The sequence below is a fragment of the Phyllostomus hastatus genome, unplaced genomic scaffold (genome assembly GCF_019186645.2).
Source record: "Phyllostomus hastatus isolate PE091 unplaced genomic scaffold, TTU_PhHast_1.1 phas_contig_16, whole genome shotgun sequence".
Lineage (NCBI taxonomy): Eukaryota > Metazoa > Chordata > Mammalia > Chiroptera > Phyllostomidae > Phyllostomus > Phyllostomus hastatus.
Genome location: NW_025333643.1, coordinates 15154567 through 15177771, shown reverse-complemented (window position 1 = coordinate 15177771; position 23205 = coordinate 15154567). Strand labels below are relative to the sequence as shown.

The following is a 23205-nucleotide window of genomic DNA, read 5'->3' as shown; positions in this document are numbered from 1 at the left end:
AGACAGAGACCAATATGCTTCTAATACCTACAAAGCACAGGACAGCCCCCACAGCAAAGAACCATCTGGCCACAAATGTCAATAGTGCAGAGGCTGAGAAAACCCGGTTCAGATGCATTGAGTACACAGGTCAACCCGGTCCACGGAGGCTTAGAATGCAAAGTGCTGGTGGAGGTTACTCCTGTGTCATAATCCACCCTTGGTCACAACCTGCTGGTACTCCACACACGAAAGCATTTGTAACATATGCATATCCACTTAGAACAGGGATGTCAGACTCATTTTCACCAGGGACCACATCAGCCTCAGGGTTGTCTTCAAAGAGCTGAATGTAATTTCAACTCCTTAACAGTTAAAGAGCAGTTACATTTATACAGTCCTAAAATTATTTCAGCCCTTTCAAGGCCACTGTGAGGCTGATGTGGCCCCCGTGAAAATGAGTTCGAGGCCCCTGACTTAGAAGGCACACTCAGTTACCAGCAGCCTCAAAGCACTACCCATTGTGTTTCACCTTCAAAGACACTTTAAGAATGAGGTTCCCATGCAGCCCCACAGCCCCCACTCTGTACCATCCACCACGTGGTTACAAACACAGAAAGACAATGGGAAGTAAGATAAGATGATGTTCAGAAATATTTTTATTCAACTCCAATGGAGCAAGTTGTTCCCTAACTATAAAACATTTGAATTATTTTAGTTTGCTTGACACCACCATCCAGTCTGACCAAAAAAAAAAAAAAAAGTACTTCCACCTGATATCTCCAATGCTGCAAACTAAACAACATGGTATGGCTGTCTACTGCTGAAAACTGGGCTGTAGCTCTTGTTAACACACAGGAAAGAGTGCTCTGACGACCAGCAGAAACCCCACACTGGCAGTCAGCTCCACCTCCTGAGCTGCAGTCAGCAGCCCGGAATCCTCCAGGGTCTCACTCCCAACTTTGCCACCCTCTCTGACGTGGCACAGGCCCTGCGTGTGTATAAACTATGAGGCCCTACGGGCTGAGAGCCCTGAAGGGCAACCCTAAGTCACACAGGTCTATGCCTGCTCCCAAACTGTGTCATCTGTGGCCACTTCCCCAAAGGGCTTTCTTCCCGCTCCTCCTCAGGACACCACACCCCTTATCTTGGAGGGGCAGGGTTGCTGCTTGTCAAGCCCTAGCATGTGGGCATTTTGGCAAGTCAGTGTGGTCTGGTGCTGAAGTTCTTCAAACTGGAAAGCTGCCAAGACCATGTGATTTCTTACATAAGTGGAAGAATTAATGGAAAATGAGCTCTGGTTTTGTGCCAGGAATTTTGCTAAGCTATTTACTCAATATTTCTCATTCAATTCTCACAGCTGCCTAGAGGGCAGGCAATCTCAGCTCAGCGAGATGAAGTGAGCTCTCCAAGGTCACACAGCTAGCAAGGAATGGAACCCAAGTCACTGACTCTAAGACCTTCCAGCCTACCACTCACGGCTGGCAACCCCCAGCCCTCTGCAGCCATGAGAAGTGGGGGTCCTCATTAGTCTGTGGAACTTGGGTGGTTCACCCCTAACCTATGGGCTCTTCCCCTGGGTTGTGCAGCTAGGGCTGTCACTGCCACCATCCCCTCCACCCCCATGAATGCTCCCAACACAGGCCATTTTCCAGTACGCATCGTCACTGGCATTTTGTGTCTCCTGGGTTTCCCAAAAGAGATCTAAGATCTCACTGCGCAGTAGGCTGGTATTCAAAGATGCCTCAGATTGGTGAGATTTTAAGAAAAATAGGAATTTATTTTGAATCTGTCTGGCTCCAAATTACTTTAGTAAGGTTACAAACACAGACCACTTTGAAAAGAATGTGTTAAAAGAACTAAAGCCAAAACTTAAGCAAACCTTTAAACCAGCCTACCCCGTGTAACTCTCTGCCCTTTTGGCATGCAGATCAGGTTTACTCTGAGACTCAAAGTACAGAAAGACAGGGCAGCTCTTCAGAGGCAGTTTACAGGTAACCTTCAGTGCTCCCACATCTCCACCTCTAAAGCAGAAGGTCCCAACTCCGCTACATCCGAGAATCACCTAGAGAACTTTTTTGCAAAGATACCTACTTAGACCCTACTGTCCTGAGATTCTGATTTAACTTGTCTGGGCTGAGGTACAGGCATTAGTAGGAGTTAGAACTTCCCAGGTGATTCTAACGGTGCTGCCCGGGGTAAGAACCACAATTCTAAAACCTCTTAAGTAGGAAGCAGCTTCACACTACAAAAATAAAAACCTTCTCATGAGAGCAAGAAAACAAATTAGCCAAGCAGCCACCAAACCTCAGTCTCTTCTACCCCCATGCCTCCCTGCCTCTTTCTGAGGACTCTGCTCTCCTGTCTTCTTGGGCACACTAGGTGTCTATCCCAAGCCCTCAGGGGATCCCCTGCACTGGGCCTGTAGCTGTGGCTTCCACAGACACCACTCACAGGATCTGCCAATGGCCCTTTGAGGTGAGCATGGAAGAGCCATTACCCTCATTCACAGCTGGGGAAATGAGTATGTGAGAGGACAGATGCCTTGACTAGAGAGTGGTGGACCTGGGTGACAAAGGCAGGCCATCCACCCACTAACAAACTGCACCACTCCTCTGAGTTCGTTCCCAAACCTGCTTCCTCCTCCAAAAGAAGCCTCACAAAGAGCACTAAGCACAAGTGACCTCGTTGGACATCCAACATATGCTACTTTCTGGCTCAGGAACCTTCCAGAGATCCCACTGGCCAAGGATAAAACCCAAACTCCTTTGCCTAGCATCCATGTTCTTCTACCACTGACCAAACTGTCTTAACCCTCTCTTTCTGCTCAAGCCTTCCTCTTACTTTTTGTATTTAACCACCTCTTACTCCTCTTGCTTAGCTGTTCTACCTATTAAAAACCTAGTTTAGCTTTTCAATCATGTTACTGCTATTTCTGCCACATGTCTGTCTCTGTTGGAGGATCTCTCCAACTCGATTAAGTTCTTCATGGGCTGGAATCACACATTTCTTTGTATTCCAAATAGTAACCAGCACATGGCCAGGCCAAGAGCAGAAGCATGACAAACATTCATTGATGACTATTTGATTGATGGCTTGCACCTTTGGCAAAGAGGAAGCATACTGCTCTTTTCCATGTGCACCTCTATCCAAGTAAGTCAAATACACTCTCAAGAAAATCTCCACATGACCTCCCAAGGCCTCAAACTAAAGTCAGTACCCATACCCGCAGTATCACGCAGCACAAAAGCTGAGCTCAAAGGCAGTGGGCAGCATCACCCTGAAGAACAGCAAAATTCTCAGTGTCACAGGACATGTGCTCAGCTCACTGGCCACCTGCCTGGCGGCTTATGGTCCTTAGTATCTCATGTAGAATTAATAATTACTCCTTGCTCTGCTAAATATTCATTATTTATCATTGTCTCATCTACAGATTTTCAGTGTTGAAATGTACCTTTGTTTTATTTTAATTGCTGTGCAATCCAATAATGTGTAAAACCTCCCCCCAAACTAATGAAAACATTAAGGGTTTTAAAAGCACCTAAAGAATCACTATTATCTTGACCTACATTGTGGCCAGTGAGGGAAGCCAAGTGTATCTCCTTTTCAACTGAAATAAATTTTTTTCATTTAAAGTCTAACTGATGGAGTCATAGAACCGTGTGCTTTAACTTTATGCAAAACAAATTCTTCAGTTTCTGTTGTGTTCACAGAAGGAACAAGGAACACAGCACGAGCAGGCTTTGATCTCTGCAGGGCTGCGCAGGGCCCTATCCCCTACCGCTCAGGCTTCTCCCTTCTCTGCGCCTTTTGCAGTCAACCCTCTTCTCTGTGGGACAGGCTCCTGCCCTGCCAGGGGGGATAGTCTCCACACGGACTTCAAAAACAGCCAATCTTCCAGCCAGGAGAAATACTGCAAAGCAGCACTCAAAAATTCTTCTGACCTCAGACATGATTACAGAAGAGATACAGCATTTTATTTTACATTTATTTACTTATTTATTTATTTTCCTCACCTGAGGACATGTTCTCATTGCCTTTAGAGAGAAAGGGAGAGAGGAGGGGAGAGAGAGAAACATCAATGCGAGAGAGAAGCATCCGTATGTGCCCCAACCAGGGACACTCGCCAGCGTGAGGGTAGGGGATGAACCCACAACCCAGGCGAGTGCCCTGACAAGGAATCAAATCGCAACCCCTCAGTTTCAGGAGGATGCTTAACCAACTAAGCCACACCCACAAGGGCTGGTTACAGCATTTTAAAGCAGCAGTCCCCAACCTTTTTGGCACCAGGGACCCATTTCATGGAAGACAGTTTTTCCACTGCCTGGGTGGGGTGGGGGGAAGGGGGAGGAGACTGGAGGTGGAGCTCAGGCGGAAATGCGAAGCTTCCCTCACCTCCTGCTGTGAGGCCTGGTTCCTCACAGGCCAGGGACCAAACCAGTCTGTAGATGGTTTGGGGACCGCTGTTTTAAAGAGCAGTTCCTGTAGCACTCTACAGTACAATGACCCTTAAATAGTGCCAAAGCAAATTATATAATTTGTTAAGATGGGAACCCAGTATTCTGTCTTACATGAAAGCAATAAAAAATACGCTCAAAAATCTTGAGGCTCAATTAAATAGTAATTAAAAATGAAATATAACCTTCATTTATTAATCCTCACATCCCTTGGGTCAACACCCTAATAGTGTAGAAACAGACGCAGTGAACATAATCTCAGAGACCCGCTCACCACATATTCAACTGGCTAGGAAAGACAGTTAAACACACAAACAGCAACCTGGTTGGAAATAATGTTTATGAGGGTTCTAGAAGCGAAGGTGGCCAACGCAACACCCCTCATACCCTCATGAGGCTGGCACCAACCCCAGTACCCAGTAGAACTGAAGTGCTCCTTCTCAGGAAGGCATTTCTCTACCTACCCCTACTTGCCACTGCCCCAAAGACGACAGGCCACCAGGAGTCCTTCTGGGGCCTGAAGGAGGGGCTGGTCACTATGTGAGGATCACTCACAACATGCACCCCTCTCCCATACTATCTGCACAAGTCCTGAGGAGGAAAGGGCACCAACTTTCCATTTAAAGATACCTAATTTTTGGATTGAGTGCTGGCCTGCCAAAGAAAGGGTCACCAGTTCGATTCCCAGTTAGGGCACTGGCCCGGGGTTGTGGGCTATGTTCCCAGTTGGGGGCATGCGAGAGGCAACCACACATTGATGTTCCTAACCCTCTCTTTCTCCTTCCCTTCCCCTCTCTCTAAAATTAAATAAATAAAATCTTAAAAAAAAAATAGAGACCTGATTTTAAGTTCAACTGCCACTTACTAGTTTTTGTGACCAAACATCTCTGAGCCTCAGTTTATTCACCTGCAAAATCATACCTTTCCAACAGGGTTGTGGTGAATATTAGATTAAATCATATATTTAGAGTATCTGACACAAAGTCCAGCTTTATAACTTTTCTGCTAAGAAAATAGCAAATACAAGGTGTCTGCTGGAGACTATATTGTGGCTTTAATTGGCAAGCACAGGAGACAGCAGCAGCACTATGAAGAACACCAAAGAAATAACAAAAAGCTGCCATTCTCTTTGAACATGGGAAACAATGTTATCAATCTCTGCTTTCTAACAGAGAGTACCATTACTCCAGCACCTATTGTCCCAGCTTCTACACTCACTTTCAAAGGAGGCTAATTAAAAAGCCTGTCCCTAAAATAACCAGGACATCAACAATAAGAGAAGGATAAGTTATTTATGGTTTATCCATTTAGTGGAAGAATATTCAAGACTTTAAAAGGATGTATTAGCCCTGACTGGTGTGGCTCAGTGGGTTGGATGTTGTCCTGCAAACCGAAAGTTCACAGATTCAATTTCTGGTCAGGGGACATGCCTGGGTGGGCCTGGTCCCCAGTTAGGGGCATGCAAGAGGCAACTAATCAATCTTTCTCTCCTTCTTTTTCTCCCTTCCCTTCTCTCTAAAAATAAATACAATCTTTAAAAAAATAAATGAAAGGATATATTATTAAAGTAATTTTTATTACATGGGTAAAGGTGTATGCTATAATGTTAAATTTGAAAAAAAAGGATAAAAAATTCTGTGATAACTTTGATAGGAAGAAGGGACTACACCAAATGGTAATAGCAATTGTCTCAGAGGTAAAATATGTGTGGTTTAAATTCTCTGTTATTTTTTCTATATTTTTTAGGATATCCTCAATGGACATAAATTACTTTTTTTTTCTTTTAAAGTAATAGGTTTTATTACTTCTGAAGTCATATCTATTCATTATAGAATGAGTAGAGGTTTTTCTTTCTTTATTTTTATTGTTAAGAGCACAGTTACTTTTCTAATCAGGAAAAACAATTTTTTAAAAAGTTCCTTGGTTTGCTGCACACGTAATTTAAAACATGCTACTTTAACATAAGGAATCCTGAGTGATAAGATAAGCACTGCGACTATCTGAGCTTGGATAAGAGCACAGTACATTATCAATGGTAAATGTAAACTATCATCTTTTTTCCTCTGACAAAGGACCTTTTGGTCATTTTACGACTTATCAGCACTTTTACTGTGCTGGGGAGTCTGGGAAACCAGAAAATGAAAGTCAAATAAATTAACCCTTCCACTTGCTTCAGGGACGGTACAACATTTAGTGTTGCAAGGGTGCACTACCCTGATGCAAGGGTGGTGACACCACCAAAGAAGTTTCCCTTGCTTGACTTCAACTCATAGTTTCAAGCTAGGAAATTCCTACTGGTTTCAATTATTTATAGTAGAACCAATCACCACCACTAGGGATAATGAAGGGGTGACTACACATAAATTGATTCTACGTAGGCTAGAAATGTTGCTGTGCTCTCCTGAGACACTAGCTCCAATTCATAGCCAACCGGTGACTATACACGCCAAGCTGCTGTGTATCTCCTCAGAGCCCAAGGCAGGAACTGTTAGGTTTATGGAACACTTACTCTATGCCTTCTGTTCCTCAGCTTATTGCATCTCCCAGGGACACTTGGAGGTGTCACTGCCTCTTGGGTTATAAGAACCCAAGGCTCAAAGGGCATAATTGCCTTAGACATGTACACTCCACTGCCGTGGCCGGGTGGCTCAGCTGGTTGGAGCATCAGTCCTGTACACCAAAATGTTTCCATCTGATTTCCCGTCAGGGCACATGCCTAGGTTTCAGGTTTGATCCTCAGTTGAGGCACGTCTCGGTGGCAACTGATCGATGTTTCTCTCTCACATCAATGTTTCTCTCTCTCCTGTTACCCTCCTCTCTCTCTAAAATCAATAAACATATCCTTGGGCAAGGATTAACAAAACATACACACACACACACACACACACACACACAAGTGTACTCGGTTAAGTGATAAGAATGGACTTCACTACAGGCCTGCGTGACCCAGGACACAAAAGTTCCTATGTTCTACCGTGTTGGGCATAGTGTCTTCACGTCACATACCCTCTCATTTTGATGAACTGAGGTCAGCTGAACCGGCAGAACCAGTCTATCAAGTCAGGAAGAAGCTGGAGAGAGTGAGGGGCAGAGTGCAGACAAGAACCCAGGCAGGGGATAATGTGACTTAACGTACAGGGTCCAGCACAAATAACACCTCTTTTTTATTACAAAATCTTTTATTACAAAATCATAAGCATGTAATTCTGTAACTTAATATCATATTCAATCACACCATATGACATTTTAGGTGAAATGTCCAAGTTACTATCCATCTCATGTGAGACATTCACATATCTACCAACAACACTCAAGCAGGCGTTACCGCTGCCGGACCCTGTATACAGCTGCAGAGTTCTCAGAACACCACCCGGCCCACAGTCTTCTGACTAACATCCCTGCACTTTGTAACCCACCTCCCACTACACACACACAAACTGTTGTCCACACATCTGGGTTGAATGTAACCTGGGCACCACATAGAAGCTGTGCACGGGTCAGAGAACGATTTTCTCTTCACCATGTTAAATAAGCCCCATGATGAACATTAGGCAAGTTCTAAAGAAGCAGAAAGGAGCATTTTCACATGAGCATGCCTAAAGCAGACATCAGTTTTATGGAGTACTCAGCAATTTGAATGGTAGTTAATTTCAGTTGTACCAAAATGGAACAAGGTCTTTGAGTAGGTGGTTTTGTTTCCACGCTATGCTCCTGTTAAAATCTCACAATAGCGGCACAATGAATGAACCTCTTTCCTGTGTCTTACTGTTAAAAACTATGGAGACTCTGGGTTTCAAGGGACTCTGAGTCCCACTGGTTGCAGGGCTAGCAGGTCCTCACTCTAGCTCAGCCTTTCTCAATCAGCTCAGTGGGTTGAAGAAAGCAACGACCTAAGGCTGTGACGTCCAATATGGCAGCCAATATGCACACGTGGCTAGTGCCACTAAGAGGGTGAATTTTAAATTTTATTAAGATAAGGTAGTCTAGTGGCTACAGTACTGTACAGTACTCATTTATAGACTTAGCTAGAGATACATAGATATTTATAAAAATGTAAGCATATTAAACACAATGTGGTGATTTGCTTTTTTTCTACTTAATATAACTTGAATTTCTTTCCACATTAGTAACCATATATCTGGGTATTATTTCTAATGTCTATATCTGTGCTGTCCAATACAGTAGCCACAAGCTATTGAGCTCTAGTCCAAATTGAGATATGTTGGAATTGTAGAATTATATGATTTCCAAAATTTTGCATGACTAACATAAAATATTATTAATAATTTTTAGATTAACTACCTATGGATGATATTTTGGATATAGGTTAAGTAGATATTATTGAAATTAATTTCACCTGTTTCTTTTTACTTTTTTAATGTGGCTACTAGAAAACTTAAAGTTATATACGTGGTTTGCATTACAGAAGACACTTCCACTGGACAGCGTTGCCCTAAGCCCTCCACTGTATGTAATAAATTAACTCCACTCCTATGCAGCCAGGATGGGAGGACTGAGAAAACGGTCACCCAAATCAGCGTCTGATCAGTTAGTAGCAGTTTAGAACAAGATAAACAACAAGGGGCTCTGGAAGGTGTTTCAGGATTAATGTGTTAAAAGCTATAAGGTTTCTGTTTTGTTTCTACTTTTTAACAAAAATCTGTCAATAAAATAGTTATTTAAATATTTTCTCCCTTTAACTTAGTACAGACTAAGGAGACTCCAAGTGTGCGCTCAGGAACTTGGTGTGGGGCAGGGGCAGGTCACAGAGATGAGATGAGTGTATTCATGGTTTAGTTGGTTTGTCAAGGTTTGACCGTTACACAGATCTTTAATTGATTTTACTCTTTGTCATACATGATTTCATTTACGCCCATAATGGACCATGACTAAAGGCAGGCGCAAGGAATGCCAATGGCAAAATAAGAGTTAGCAAGAAGTTAGAAATACAAGTAGGATCATCATAAAAATGGTAACTCTGGCCCTGGCCAGGTGGCTCAGCTGGCATTGTTCTGTGCACAAAAAGGTTGCAGTTCGATTCCCAGTCAGAGCACATACTTGGGTTGCAGGTTGAATCTCCAGTCAGGGTGCATACAGAAGGCAAGCAGGAGATGTTTCTCTCTTCTTTCCTTTCCCTCTAAAATCAATAAATATATCCTTGGGCAAGGACTAAAAATATGGTAATTCTGCAAATTGTTTAAAGATGCTCTTTATCAGTGCCTTAAGTTGTAGTCATCACAATTCTTACCATCTCTAATATTGCAAAAACCAGTATAATTCAGATCCCTCACATTAATATAATTTTTAGTAATTCACTGACCAGGATAAAGTACTTTTTAAGTTTAAAATCACTTCCAGAGGGGTTTTTTACAATTCAGTATTACTAGGGGAGGAGTTTGTAAGGTAAAGAGAAACCTGGGGAATGGGGTTTAGAACATGTCCCTTGCCAAGTCTCCATTAAGCCTTTCCTGATAGAGCCACTCCCACAGCAACCTCACTGGTCCCCAGCACGGGCTGGCACTCCTTCATCTTTGGATTAGACGTCTGCCACCTCTACGAGGATATAAGCTCCCTGTTTCATTTGTCTACCTTAATACACAGCACAGTGCTGGGCACACAGGGGACTCCTCATAAGCACTTGCTAACGTTCCCAGCACCTTAGCGGCTTTCTGGCATAGACACAGAGAAAACTGTGTCCAACCCCAGGGTACACGTCCCCTTAGGGGAAAGGAAGTCAGCTGGGCTACAGAGAACACAGCGCCTTTCTCAGGAAGCAGCATTCTGAAGATGTCAGCCACTCCCCATCCCTTCACAAGTGTCAGCATGGTCACTTGGCAGGGGAAAAGGCAGGGAAAGAACAAAGCAGCGGGCTTTCTATTTTATTTTTCACTCTGCAGCCAGAGGTCGAATGTGTATGCCCTGATGCTGGGGTTCCTCCTCAATGGCCAAAAGCTGGGAAGTGAAAAGCTGAAATGGGCACTTGCCAGGAGCCTCTTCCCTTCAGGCCTGGCCTCCCGGAGCTCATCTGCCTGGTCAGTGGCGGAGCCTACAGGGGCCCACCTGCCTCTTCCACTGCCACTCCTCACTCAGCCTTTAACACCAGCAGCCAGCTCTGAAGCCAGGCAGGCTGCAGAGGATGCCCTGTGCTGCCTCTCTCCAGCCTGGCTGTTCAAAAGTGTCCTCAGAGTAAAAGAAAGAAGAGGGTGGGGGGGGGGGGCGGGTTGCTCTTTGAGATGTCACTGACTTCTTTTTTTCTGTTTGTTAGCAAAAGTACTCATAGTTGGTGGTGAGGCAAACTTTTAAATAAATAATTTCCCTTTTTCCATTCAACATACTTGAATGACTAAAAAGCTGCTCGAGATCTGGCGAATACAAAGGTGATCAAAACAAAACAGCTGATACTTATGTGCTGAGCTTTATTCAGAATGCTCCATGCATGTAAATTCAGTTAATCCTCATGGCAGCCCATACTATCCCCATTTCACAGATGAAGAAACTGAGGCTGGAGAGATTAAGCAACTTGTCCAAGGTCATTAAGGCATTGTCCCTCTCCTCAAGTTATTTACAGTTTCACTTGTGCTAGAGGGGAGGGCATAAATAGAAAACAGGGTAGTAAGAAAAAAACAGATGTGTAAAATGCTTGCAACTTTCAGCCAAAGCTGAATGGGATCTTTAGAGGAAGGAAAACCATATCCAGCTTGTAGGTAAGACAGTGAGTAGCAGCCCATAAGAAGTGCCTCAAATAATTGCATTTATCCAACAAATTCACTTATTCAACAAATATTTACTGAATGCTATGTGCCAAGCACTGTTCTAATTTGAAATTGAATCAAGAAAGCAATCAATACATAGACATGAAAGGCCAGGTTTAGAGTAAAAAAAAAAAATCTCAAAGAGAGAGACATTGATAGGTGCGAGCAAGCTGCACACATGGCCCCTAACCACCTCAGACTGGGAAGGGGCAGAGGCATGCTCGCCTTGCACAGATCCACCTCTCCACCTTCAGCAGCCCTGCTGCTCACCACTGCACCCTAGAGCCGACCACAGTGCCCATCAGAGAGCCAGGGCTCAAGAAGTCCTCACGGAATAAATGAGCACAATGCTGCGAGTGGACGTGGAGATCTAAATGGACAAACGCAGAGAGCCTAGAGCATAGCAATGTGCCATTCAGCCATTCCCTGTGCTCTGGTGGGTCAGTGGGTGCTCCAAGCTGGGCAGCCCCCTGGCCTGACACCAAAGGTCCAGTGTGAACAGGCCCAATGCAGGCTTCATTTCCCTCTGCTGCAACCAGGAAAATGTGTGTGCATGCGCGTGGGTGTGGGACTAGAGTGCAATGAGTCCCTGCCTAGGAATCACTTGTTACCTGGGGGAAGGGTACAGCTCAAAGGAGGGCCCTAGATGAACACTGCTTTCCCTTTTCACCTCTACAGGTGGTTCTTAGATATTTTTGCATCCAGGATTCTGCCATACCAACACTCCATTCATCCCCTCTTTCCCACTACTGTAAAAAAGCCTCAACTGAATTAATGAGAGAAATGACCTGTTTTTGATGAGCCATGTCAAAGAAATGTGGGCAGCCTTGTTTTGACCTCATAAACAGAGATGCTGTGATAAGCAGGCGGAACCCTGGCTAGGGCTCAGTCACCCTGCTTTCCGGCACTGTCTAATAAGTCTGCTGAGCATGCACACTAAATACACTAGGCAAGCTGCAACTTACGGCAATTTTTTTTTACACCAACAGAACATAATTCATCTATCGTTCTAAGTATAGGATTTTCATAGTGTATCTTTGGTTGTGTGCTGCATTTTTTAGATACATATCAACTAAAATGAGTAATTCTCCAAGTTTACAGTTCTTAGTATCTTTTCCAACAATGATCCACAGCCTAAGAGCAGGTTTTAGGTGAGCAAGGTTCTGGGAGCTTATACAAACATGTGTATGAATGTTTATGGAAAATTTGTTCCTCTGATGAGATCCCTAAAGGAGTTGGATCTGAAGAGCTAAACAACTTGTGCTTAGAATATACCCTGAATTTAGCATCCTGCAATGTTATAAAACTTTCCAGGGTAAAGGCTAAGAGGTTTCTTTTTAGGGTAATGAAAATGCTATAAAATTGATTGTGGTAATAGACAAACAAACAACTCTGTAAATATACTAAAAGCCATTGAGTTGTATACCTTAAATGAGTAAAATGAATGATATGTACATTTTACAAAGCTATTAAAAAAGAACTTTCCAGGAAGACTCCTGTTACTGTGCAATGAATTCCCCAAACTCACATGTTAATAAATACAAGAGTACTTACCCTCTTGGTCATCAAAATATAACTACTTGATTATCTGAAGACAACAATGGCAATGGAATTCCCTTTCAACTTGACTCTTTCAGTAAGCAGGACGCAGCAAGATATCTTGATCTTCAGCCAGAAGCAGTCAGACTTAACACAAATTTGCTAGTCAGCAAGATCAGCTGGAGAATAAATGGTCAATCTGAGCACACTCTTCCCTTCCTGAAGTCCAAGGACTTATGCAAGCTAAGTGTTTGTCCCCTAGTCCTTAGTTAAAAGTTTCAAAGTGAAAATGATGGGCCCCATCATCTCCTCTGAAAAGGAGTCACACCTTCATTTCCCCTTACCAAACTCATGTTAATTATGAAGAAGTCACTGACAAGCAAGTCTTCCAGTTTAAGGGGGAAAAAATAAAAAGTCTATTACTCTCCCTGCCACAACACCCCCAAACATTTAAGCACTTCTGAGTTCCAAAACAATGTTTGGGTCAGGTCTCCCATTTTCAGGATGTCCAAAACTGGAACATGAAGGAACTTCATTTCATATGCAGCCGCCAGAATCCTGCAGCAGCTTGAAAAGGAACCACTACCTGCCTGCAATGGGTTTGTATTACTTGCCCCAAATGAATAGATTTAGGCCCTCAATTAAACTCTGTATTTTGAACAATCTCAACTGTGGAAACTGTGTACACGAGGTGGCTGTTTCCACGATTCCCCTAGGGAGTGAAGTATATAACTATCTTTTCAATAAAATAAACTTCAGCCCCAGATCCTATTCCTCCTAGTAACCAGAGACATCTTCTTACTTGTATTCCTATCACGAGAAACCTTCATAGTGTGATAATCCCCTCAAAAGAGATGATATTATGATGATTAAGAATCAGGTTGCCAAAAATTATCTTCTTCAATAGGAAAAGATTACTTACAATCTCTAAATTACCAGTCTCTAAAAGCTTCCAACTCAGTTTTCCGACTGCACCCATCACAGGCTTCAAGGACAAGTAAGGAAAAATACATAACCAAGTAGGAGATGATTGATTATATTGCCAGAAAATAACCATTAGTATTTTATTATAATATGTGGAAATGCTACAAATTAATTACCATAATCTCTGCATTTGTCTATGGAAACATCTTTTTTAAAAACTGCAAAACTTTACATATTCAGTATACCTTGGAATTCTAAAAACTTCCAAATAGCATCCCCCCTAAAAGACCAGATAGATTCTGTTATTAAGCACTGGGTCACCTTAAAATGTGAAGATCTGAAGACAATGATGCCTTCTAATTTGGCAGCACATTTGAATAGGTACTCTGATAATATATGGATAGAGTTTTAAAGACTATTTTTAAAAGGTCACAGATTAAGAAGCTAAGCTCAACATACCAAGCCATAAGAGGAACTTCAAAACCAGCTGTGTTATTACAGATAAATATTCTCATTGACTCAAATATGCTCTGTATATGGAAGACCTCAGAGTCTGATAGGACAAAAGCTCCCTGAAAGCAGGAGCTGTCTAGTTCACAGCCATGGCTCCAGCACATGCCAGGCACCTAGTAAGTAAGCACTCAATACCCTTTTGTTAAATGAATGAATGTTGCTGAATGAACAAACTGTAGGAATACAGTTTCTAAAAGTCAAAGGTTCAAGGTGAGATCCATTTTCAGTAAAGATCTTAACATGTAATATTACTTGTGCACAGATTTAAAATCTTTCTATTATGCCTTAAATATCACTAAAATGACCTTTTGTTAATCAAGAACAAAATGCACCAAATGCAGAGAAAATGGGCCTTGATTCAGTTGAACCTCAGAGAAGAATATTTTAAAAGGAGGAAACTGATATTAAGAGCCATCACACCACAGCACACCGAGCAGCAAAAATTGGATGTACTTATTTGATAACAATGCTCTCCGAACTGTCGGCATCCTCTGGTTTCTATTTCAGCTAAGTAAGCATTTTTTTTCAGTCTACTGAATTTAAAAGTTTTCCTTTTCATTTAGCCAAGAACTTAGAGATTTCTCTGGTCTTCTCTTAGTCCTCCTAAACTTTCCCTCAACCTACCTCTGTGGCTTTTTACCAGAATTCCTTTTATTTGGAAAATTCTTCTGTTTCGCCCTATCCCTAAATGCTAACTAGTAGTATCCTCTTCCTAAATACTGTCCTTTCTGATTTTATAGAAGCTTTGTTTCCATGTAGCAGAGGCCTGGTCTATATCCTAAAGCTAAAGGCACTGTGCTCCATAAAAGTGAAAATAAAATCATTCAAACCAGTCAGGCACAAAATCACCAGCCAACTTGTACCCTTTCTGCCAATTGTTCATCCCAGCATGCCTTTCTGGTGGTGACCTTCTTGTTCCTTTCACCCTTCTGGCATCTCTGTTTTCCAATTGAAAAAAATTTTCCTCTCCAGTCCGTAAATCCCAAATCACATGTAACCTAAAATTTTCTGCTATTAATTCTGTTTCTCAAGGCTAAAAAACCTTGATAAATGAAAGAAACTATGGAGTGAAATTAGCTTACTTGCGATACTAATATTTTAATGTGCTTAACCTTTTACGTATATGTTGCCAGGAAGTGAATAGCAAGAAGAAGGAATGAAGGCACTTTACAAATACTCCATAAAGATTATTGCATGCCCTGGCTAGTGTGGCTCAGTGGATTGAGCGTGCTGGCCTGCTAGCCTAAAGGTCTTGCCGGTTGATTCCCAGTCAGGGCACGTTCAGGTGAGAGTCAGGTCCACATTTGGGGGTGTGCAAGAGGCAACCAGTTGATGTTTCATTCCCTCTTTCTCCCTCCCTCCCTTCTCTCTACAAATAAATAAATAAATAAATATTATTTCATTTGTGCATCAAAACAACCTTGAAAGGCAGGCAAGGCAGGCATTTATTAATCCATTCACATATGACAAAACTTAACATCAAAAAGGTTAAGTGACTCCTACAACCAATGTCAGATGACCAGCAAGTATCAGCCAAAACCCTTACCTATTAAAGTCTTGCATCTTCCAACCCAAAGGCTGTCTACTATATACTCTCTGTATGTCTCTTTCCTACAGCCGAGGAGAAACTTCCTAGAGATTCAGCATTACAAAGGGACCATGCCCCTCTGACTTCTGGGACACCATCTCCCTTTGGCTAACAAGCCAGAAAGCCATCTTCAACCTTCCTACAGAAAACAATGTCTTTTTCTTCTATATACCACCCCCAAAACTACTTCTTTCCAGAATAATTTCCAACAGTTCCTGTTTTAAAGGGACTTACTCAGAAGGCACTAATAGTCTAAAAACTTGGCATCAGCATATGATTCTCTCAATAAAGTTCAGGGCTGATGCAACATTTCTGTCTCAGATTTTACAGTTAAAATGACAAGAACACAGAAGAGTCAAAAATTATGCAAGACAAGGCTACTTTTTTTTTTCACTCCAACACATCTGCCTCTATGGCTCTCCAGTGAGTCATTGTCTTTTGTGTTCAGTCATCGTTATGAGAACTGCCATTCTCTCTACCCTCAAGTATTTTACTTTTTTCTTTAAAGAAAAGCTCTGCAACTGAAAAGGAATTCTATTATCTCTTTCTCCTCCTTGCTGAAGCACTGACCCCTTACTTTAGTGCCTCAAATACCATGTTGTCCCAATTTTCATCACTACCATTTTACACAGAGAGGCAAAGGTTGCAATTTATTTATTCATTCAACCAACACACATGAAATCCTATCAGATGCTAGGGACAAGGACTGAAAAATGAGCAAGAAGTATCCCTCCTCTCACAGCCTGGTGGGGAGGAAAACTAAAGAAGTAATTACAGAATAAACTGGTCAATGTTAAGGTGGAGGTGAGCACATGGCTTGGGGCAGTGGCCATCATGGGATGATTCCTGCAGGAAGTGATCTGTGAGCATTTATATGCATGTCTCTTTTTGTTCTCATTACAAAAAAAAAAAAGACCCAACCCCACTAGTTAAAAGGTTATTAGATTTACTTGCCAACAGTCAAGTCAAAAACCTAATTTAATAGCAAAATTTATTCTTGACTCCCTGCCTCAAATGTCAACCCTTAACTCACAGTCCCTTAGCACACATTACAGAGGGTTTAACATTCTGTCCTATATCCTGCCTTCTCACAAGTCCATAGAACAGGATTAAAGATGTACACAATGAAGTAAAGTGTACTTTTAAAAAATACAATCATTTTCCTAACTGGAAATGAACACTGAACAATCCAAGCCCTACAAAGCATGGCTGTCAGAAGAGGAAACTGAGGTTCAAAAAGCCCCACTTCAAGACAACAGAATAAAAGGTCTCTTTGAAATCACCAGAACATCTTGAACAAAAAGAGAAACAGAAGGCTACTGTGGGGACTTAGCCTCCAGATGATGAACCCCAAACACACTGCAATGGTAAACAAACAAGCCTCTGAGCAGGGATCTATTTGGTGACCTAACAAAACATTACAATTTAAGGAATCTCTCTCTTTCCATTCATCACTTCCCAGAGTCCCACTGCTGGCAGCTCCTGTTTTCTTTCCTGGTTCCTGGGTTTATTACTTGCAAATTATAATGTATGGTGTGCTTTTCCAAAAAAAGGTATGGGCAAATGAAAACAACCATGGTTTTAAAGCCACATAAAAGACAGTATATGTAAAATAAATGAACTCTGCCTGTGTTTACTATGAGGACCTATTACTCCTTTATACTACTCCAGTGGATTTTAAACTCAAATGAATGCTACCACTGCCCACTAAATAGCAGGTTAGAGTCGGGAAGGAGCACATTCATACACCTGCCTCAGCAGGACTCCAGACTGCTTCCCCCAAAGGCTTCCCCGTGCTTCGGCCAAGCACTTGACCTGGAAATGGGGCTGCAGACCCCAGCCTCTTTCCTTCAGCTCACAAAACAAGTAGGCTCTGAAGTCCCATTTCAATTTGGCCCGGCACACCCTCATCCCCACCACTTAGATCCCCAAGGGAAAGGAGGCAAACTCAGCGGCCCCAAAGAGGAGAAGGCTGGCGGCGGGCAGAAGGGGATGAGAGGGTCCTAAATCATCAGTTTAATCGGCCGGCCCTAGGTGGGCCCAAGAGCCCAACACCACCCCCGACTCGCAGTGCCCTCCTGCGCACCACCCGGCCCCTCCCGCTCTTTGGCCCCGGGGGCTGCGATCCCCACGGTCTAGCCTCCCTGATGACGAGAGCCTGGGCCCCGGGGGCCCAGACCTAGAGCTACCGCCACCCAAAAACCCTCCCAGTCTGGGCCGCCGACCCCTGCCCGGGTCCCCGCCCGGGCTTCCCAGCCCGGCCGCCCGCAGCCTCTCGGGGCCCCGGGCCGCCCCGCGCCGTCCGCCCGACCGGCGGGCCGCGCACCGTGTGGGACTGCAGGCTCTGGCTCGCCTCGATTGCTGCTGTCAGCGGCACTGTGTCGTCCAGCAGCACCTTGCCCGCCGGTGGTTTCTCCATGAAGGCCATCCCGGAACGACAGTCCACCACCGCCTCGGGACCAGGGGCAGGAACCACAGGCGCCGACTCCCGCCGCCCGCCCGGCACCACCGCCGCCGCCGCCGCCGCCGCTGTCAACACGCGCCGCCCCACGCGCCGCCGCCACTCGCGGGACCCGCTGGGTCCTAACGCCGAAGTTCCTACCGGCGTCGCTGTCATCACCCGCCGCCCTTCACGCCGCTGCCTCCCGCAAGGTCCTAGCGCCATCCTTCTGCAGTCCGCGCTGCCCTGGACTCGCCCCTCGGAGGTTCTCGAGGTCCTCTCAGCAGCAACTCACACCGGGTACCCTTAGCACCGGCCATCTAACCCGAGGACACTTCACCCTAAGTCATCACGTCCAGAGATCCTCATATCCGAAGACACAGTGTCCTCAGCTCTGTGATCCAGGTACCCTCAGTCCCAAAGATCCCCAGGGTTGGGCTTTTCACGTTAGGCACTTAGCAGCTGCAACTGTTAGACTTGAAACCTTTACAGTTGGACCTTTCCCACCCAATCCTTTCAGATCCAAAGATCCTAAGATCCGGGGGTGGGGGGGGGGAGCCCTTGAGGATGGGACCCTCAGCCTGCACCCTGCAGATCCAGAAACTTTCTAAAACAAGTCCTTCAAATTAAGGTTTTACTTGAACTTTTGCACCTCACTCTTCAAACCCAAGAACCTGAAAGCTGGGCCTTCAGAATTAGACTTCACAGCTGGAGCCCTTGGACTCCAGAATCCTCTGCCCCCAAGCTCTGACTTAACTGGGAACCCTAAAAAATAGGCACTGGTCCAAGGACTTCCAGCCTCTACCCTTGACCCCATCTCTCATATCAGTCCACAAGGCCTTCAACCCTGAGAACCCTCAAACAAGATCCCTCAGACTTGAGGTCCTCAGTCTCACTGTACCAATTCCAAGAACCTTAAACCCAGAGTCAGAGAACTTTGCACCCAACTTCTTGGCTCCAAATTTCTCCCACAGTCAGCCTGAATCCAAGGCCACAATCCTGACACTCTGTACAACCCCAACCCTACTCCCCCGCACACATAGAGATCCCACACACACTGCTCTCTCCCAGGGCAGCATCCCAGGATGAGTTAGACTTGGAATTAGACAACCAGGATCTCCAGGGCTCCGGCATTTACCAGCTGAGAGACCTTGAATGAGTTACTTAACCTCTCTGAGCCTAGCTCCCCATCTGTAAAATAAATATACTCACATGGAAAGTTTGGTATGAAGAATGCAGTAGGATGGGAAGGGGCTTGGCACATAATAAAATTCAAGTGATATTACTTTCTTCCTTCCCTTCACTTCACATAATGGAGGGATTCTAACTCTTAAATTTGTATCCCCTAAATTTCTACATTATAAACAACAAGAGAACAGAGTTTCTTGGTAATACCACCCTCTCCCCCCAAAATTTGACATCACAGCAAATGCCTAGACAGTATCTAAAGGGTACCCTTTCCAGATCTCAAACTTAATGGGATTGTTGGACAACCCCAAGTGGCTACGGAGCCTTGACAGAGTGATGTAGGGGCTAAGACCCAGTGAATAAAGAAGTGAAGAGGAAAACATGGAATTTCTTGATTTAGTCCTAAAATAATCAGAGTTCTTCCTGCATTCTGTTTTTGTCCCAGTGTGTTTAAAAGCATCAGTCTATTAAAACAAAATCAATTATCATTTAGAGAAGATTCACTTAAAGAAATTTCATTTCTTTAAAGCAAATGGATTATTTCATTGCCAGAATCACAAACAGCCAAATTCTGCTTTAATTATTTCTACTTTCATGTGGACTGACCAGGACAAGGCTTTTCTTGCATGCTGCTGGTGGAAGTATAAATTGTCCAACCTTTCTGAAAGGCATTTATTCATTCAACAATTATTTACTGAGTACTTACATATAATAGGCCTGGTACTGGGATTTGACAATATATATTAAGGGCTTTGAAAATGTTCTCACCCAGTAATTCTGCCTCTAAGAAATTATCCTAAGGAAATAATCAGAGATTAGTGGAAATATAGAACATGTTAAGGTAAGTATCTAACACTAGGGAACTGGACAAATTGTGGTTAATCATAATTAGAATATTTTGCAATGATTAATAATCAGATTATCAAAATAATCAGGTTATCAAGGAATATTTAATGGTGTTGAGAAATGCTCTTGATATAATAGTAAATAAAAAAGACAATACATTTAACTTTTGAACAACACAGATTTGAACTGCCAAGTTCCACTTATCCATGGATTTTTTTTTCAATAAATATATAGCCAGCCTTCAGTATCATACCCAGCTTTACCTTCGGACCGAACCAACCATGGACCAAAAATAGTATTTTTTTTAACATTTTATTTTTATACAGAGAGGGAAGGAGAGAGAGAAACATCAATGTGTGGTTGCCTCTTGAGTACCCCCTACTGGGGACCTGGCTTACAACCCAGGCATGTGCCCTGACTGGGAATCCAACCCTCGACCCTTTGGTTCGCAGGCTGGCACTCAATCCACTGAACCACACAAGCCAGGGCCAAAAACAGTATTTTTAACCCATGCTTGGGAATCTGCAGATACAGGGGGCCGACTGTATGCACTATTCCACACCATTTTATATAAGGGACTTGAGCATCTGCAAATTGGGGTATCCATGGGGGATCCTGGAACCAATCCCCTTTGGATTCCAAGGGTTGACTATAGCTAGGTGTTAGGGGAGTCAAGAGTTGCATGTGGATTTTCAACTCTGTGAGAGTCAGTGTCCCTAACCCATGTTGTTCAAGAGTCAACTGTACATGCATTTGAATGATCCCACGTTTAAAAAATACATTTATAGGAAAAACAACAAAAGAAAATACACCAAAATATTAACTTAGGGTGTCTAGGAAGTGGGATCATGATGCTTGCCATTTTTATGCTCTTCTGTGTTTTCCTAAAATATCTATAATGAAGATATTTTACTTGTATGATTAGGGGGGAAATATATGAATTGCAAAGGTCATAAAATAACCTTTGTCTAGTCTTCCTTACTAGGAAAAGGAAACTGAAAGTGAGAAACCAGGTACTTGATGGAATGAAGCCAGAAACTAAAAACTCTCAATCTAGACTTTCCCTGGAAATTTGTGTCTGAAGTATACCCCTCAGAATAAATACAGTGGTGAACCTTACAATTTCATTTTCATTTCCCAAAGCAGTGCCTTGTCGTTAATCCTTTGAGGACATTGGACTTAACTGGATCCCTAGATTCATTGGAGACAAGGCTCCAAACCCTGAGTGCCTCAACATCTGTTTGACTTTCAAACTTGCGCCCACAGCATCTGCAGAAACCCTCCCCATGTAGAGCTGAGCTGAATCAAATCAGCTTTGCTTCCAATCTCTCAGCATGGGCAAAAACAATGAGGCGTGCAGTACCTTAGTTTTTGCCACATACACTACTATTAAGGGTTATCAGGGAAAAAAGATTTACATTCTTATATGTTGCCAAAGGTTAGATGGCCCTCAGGTTATGCAGCAACTTGACGTTTGGCCCGAGTGGCTGAAGATGAGTTTTAGTGATAAAGCTGCTAGAACTGGCAACTGCTCCACAAATCAAATCGTAGAAACTTGTGGAAAACTCAGTGCTTCCTAAGCAGAATTACCTCTCAACTCAAAATGACTTTGTTTCTTTAAATACTTATAATCTGGATAGAAAAATGAAAAAAATTCAACTCAATTTGATCATTTTTATTTCCCTTATGTGTGGATATTGTCCATCACATCACAGAGGAATGTTCCCAGGGTTTATAGTCATATGAATTGTGTTATTGCTACGCATCACCTAGAAATTGACTATGGGACTTCCTGTTAATCCGGTTCTATTTATGTAGTGTCGATATTAGTCTTGGGTTTTCTTGTGATCTTGAACTTAAAAGTTTTTTTCTAGTTGGTTTTGCTCCAACCTGAAATTTCACTGAAGATGGCAATTCTTGTCTCTGTTGTTTGCAATTCAAATGAAGACAGGCCAAAAACAAAGGAAGTAAAACATCTGGAATCCTGGAGATACTCATTTGCAGCCCAAAAGTAATTCCACAGTGCTCCCATTCTCCTCAGATAGAGCCAGTTAATAAATTATGCCAACATATGAGGCAGGCTGAGCAGCACAGCTGCTCAGAGTGACAGTCAACCCTTGGTAGAGTATGTTTTAATATAAAAACTTAATAAATGTAATTTAATAGCAATTTTCTTTGGGAGTAAATTGGTCTCTGAATCATACTCTAAGAACATAAAAGAAAATGACTAATAATTTAGTGCAAAATGAAAACCTGTGGTTACCTAAGAGGTACCTGCGTGCACTTAGCACTCCATTTCTCTAGACGAATACGTAAGTCCACAAGATGAATGCTGGCTGTGGTGGGGCTTTCTCCCTGTTGTTACTGAACATCTGCTGCTAGGAAAAACAAGTGGTATTTTACCAATCTAAAAATGTTTCTAATAGAATATAAAAATCTGTTAAGCAATTTTCCAGTACATTAGGCTAAAATTGCTTAAGATGAGTGTATCTTCCTGTGATAACCAAACATTGCATAAATTGCAGTCTTACAATGCCCCTATGTGGAAATTGCTAGTAGTTTGGCCTGCTATTTTAGTCAGTCGTTTGTACTCCCTTCCACATGAGTACAAATGTGACCTCATACAGTCTGGGCCACCTCTGTTACCCGGGAGAGGATTTCCTAATTTGAGGGTCACCCATGTTTTCATTAGAAGTCATTCTTTCTGGCAGCTCATAGGTACAGAGTTCAAAATGGAAAAGGCAACCCACCAGTTCTCCTTATAGCCACTGTTAACAGAGCTGGTTTGAGAATCTTGGCTCTTAGTAAAATGTCATTTACAGGAGAGCATCCCTAACTTCTTGCCTACTTGTCTCTTCCAACTTTTTACTAATTTACAGAGGTCAAAGACCATGACACCTAGGGAGCATTAAAAAAAATGGAAATTGGCCCTGGCTGGCGTATCTCAGTGGATTGAGCGCAGGCTGCGAACCAAAGTGT

At 43.1% G+C, this 23205-nt stretch overlaps 1 protein-coding gene across 5 annotated transcripts in view; it reads right to left on the bottom strand.

The window, feature by feature from the left end:
* The window catches only part of PXK (PX domain containing serine/threonine kinase like), a 71230-nt gene extending 52937 nt beyond the window's left edge, over window positions 1-18293 (bottom strand). For 4 of the 5 annotated variants that reach the window (XM_045831953.1, XM_045831954.1, XM_045831956.1 and 1 more), the window contains exon 1: window positions 18079-18293. In XM_045831953.1, coding sequence (XP_045687909.1) covers window positions 18079-18180 — 102 coding nt within the window. In that variant the 5' untranslated portion in view covers window positions 18181-18293. The remainder of the gene's footprint in view (window positions 1-18078) is intronic. The other variant, XM_045831955.1, reaches the window with a different exon arrangement.
* Window positions 18294-23205: the final 4912 nt, after the last annotated feature.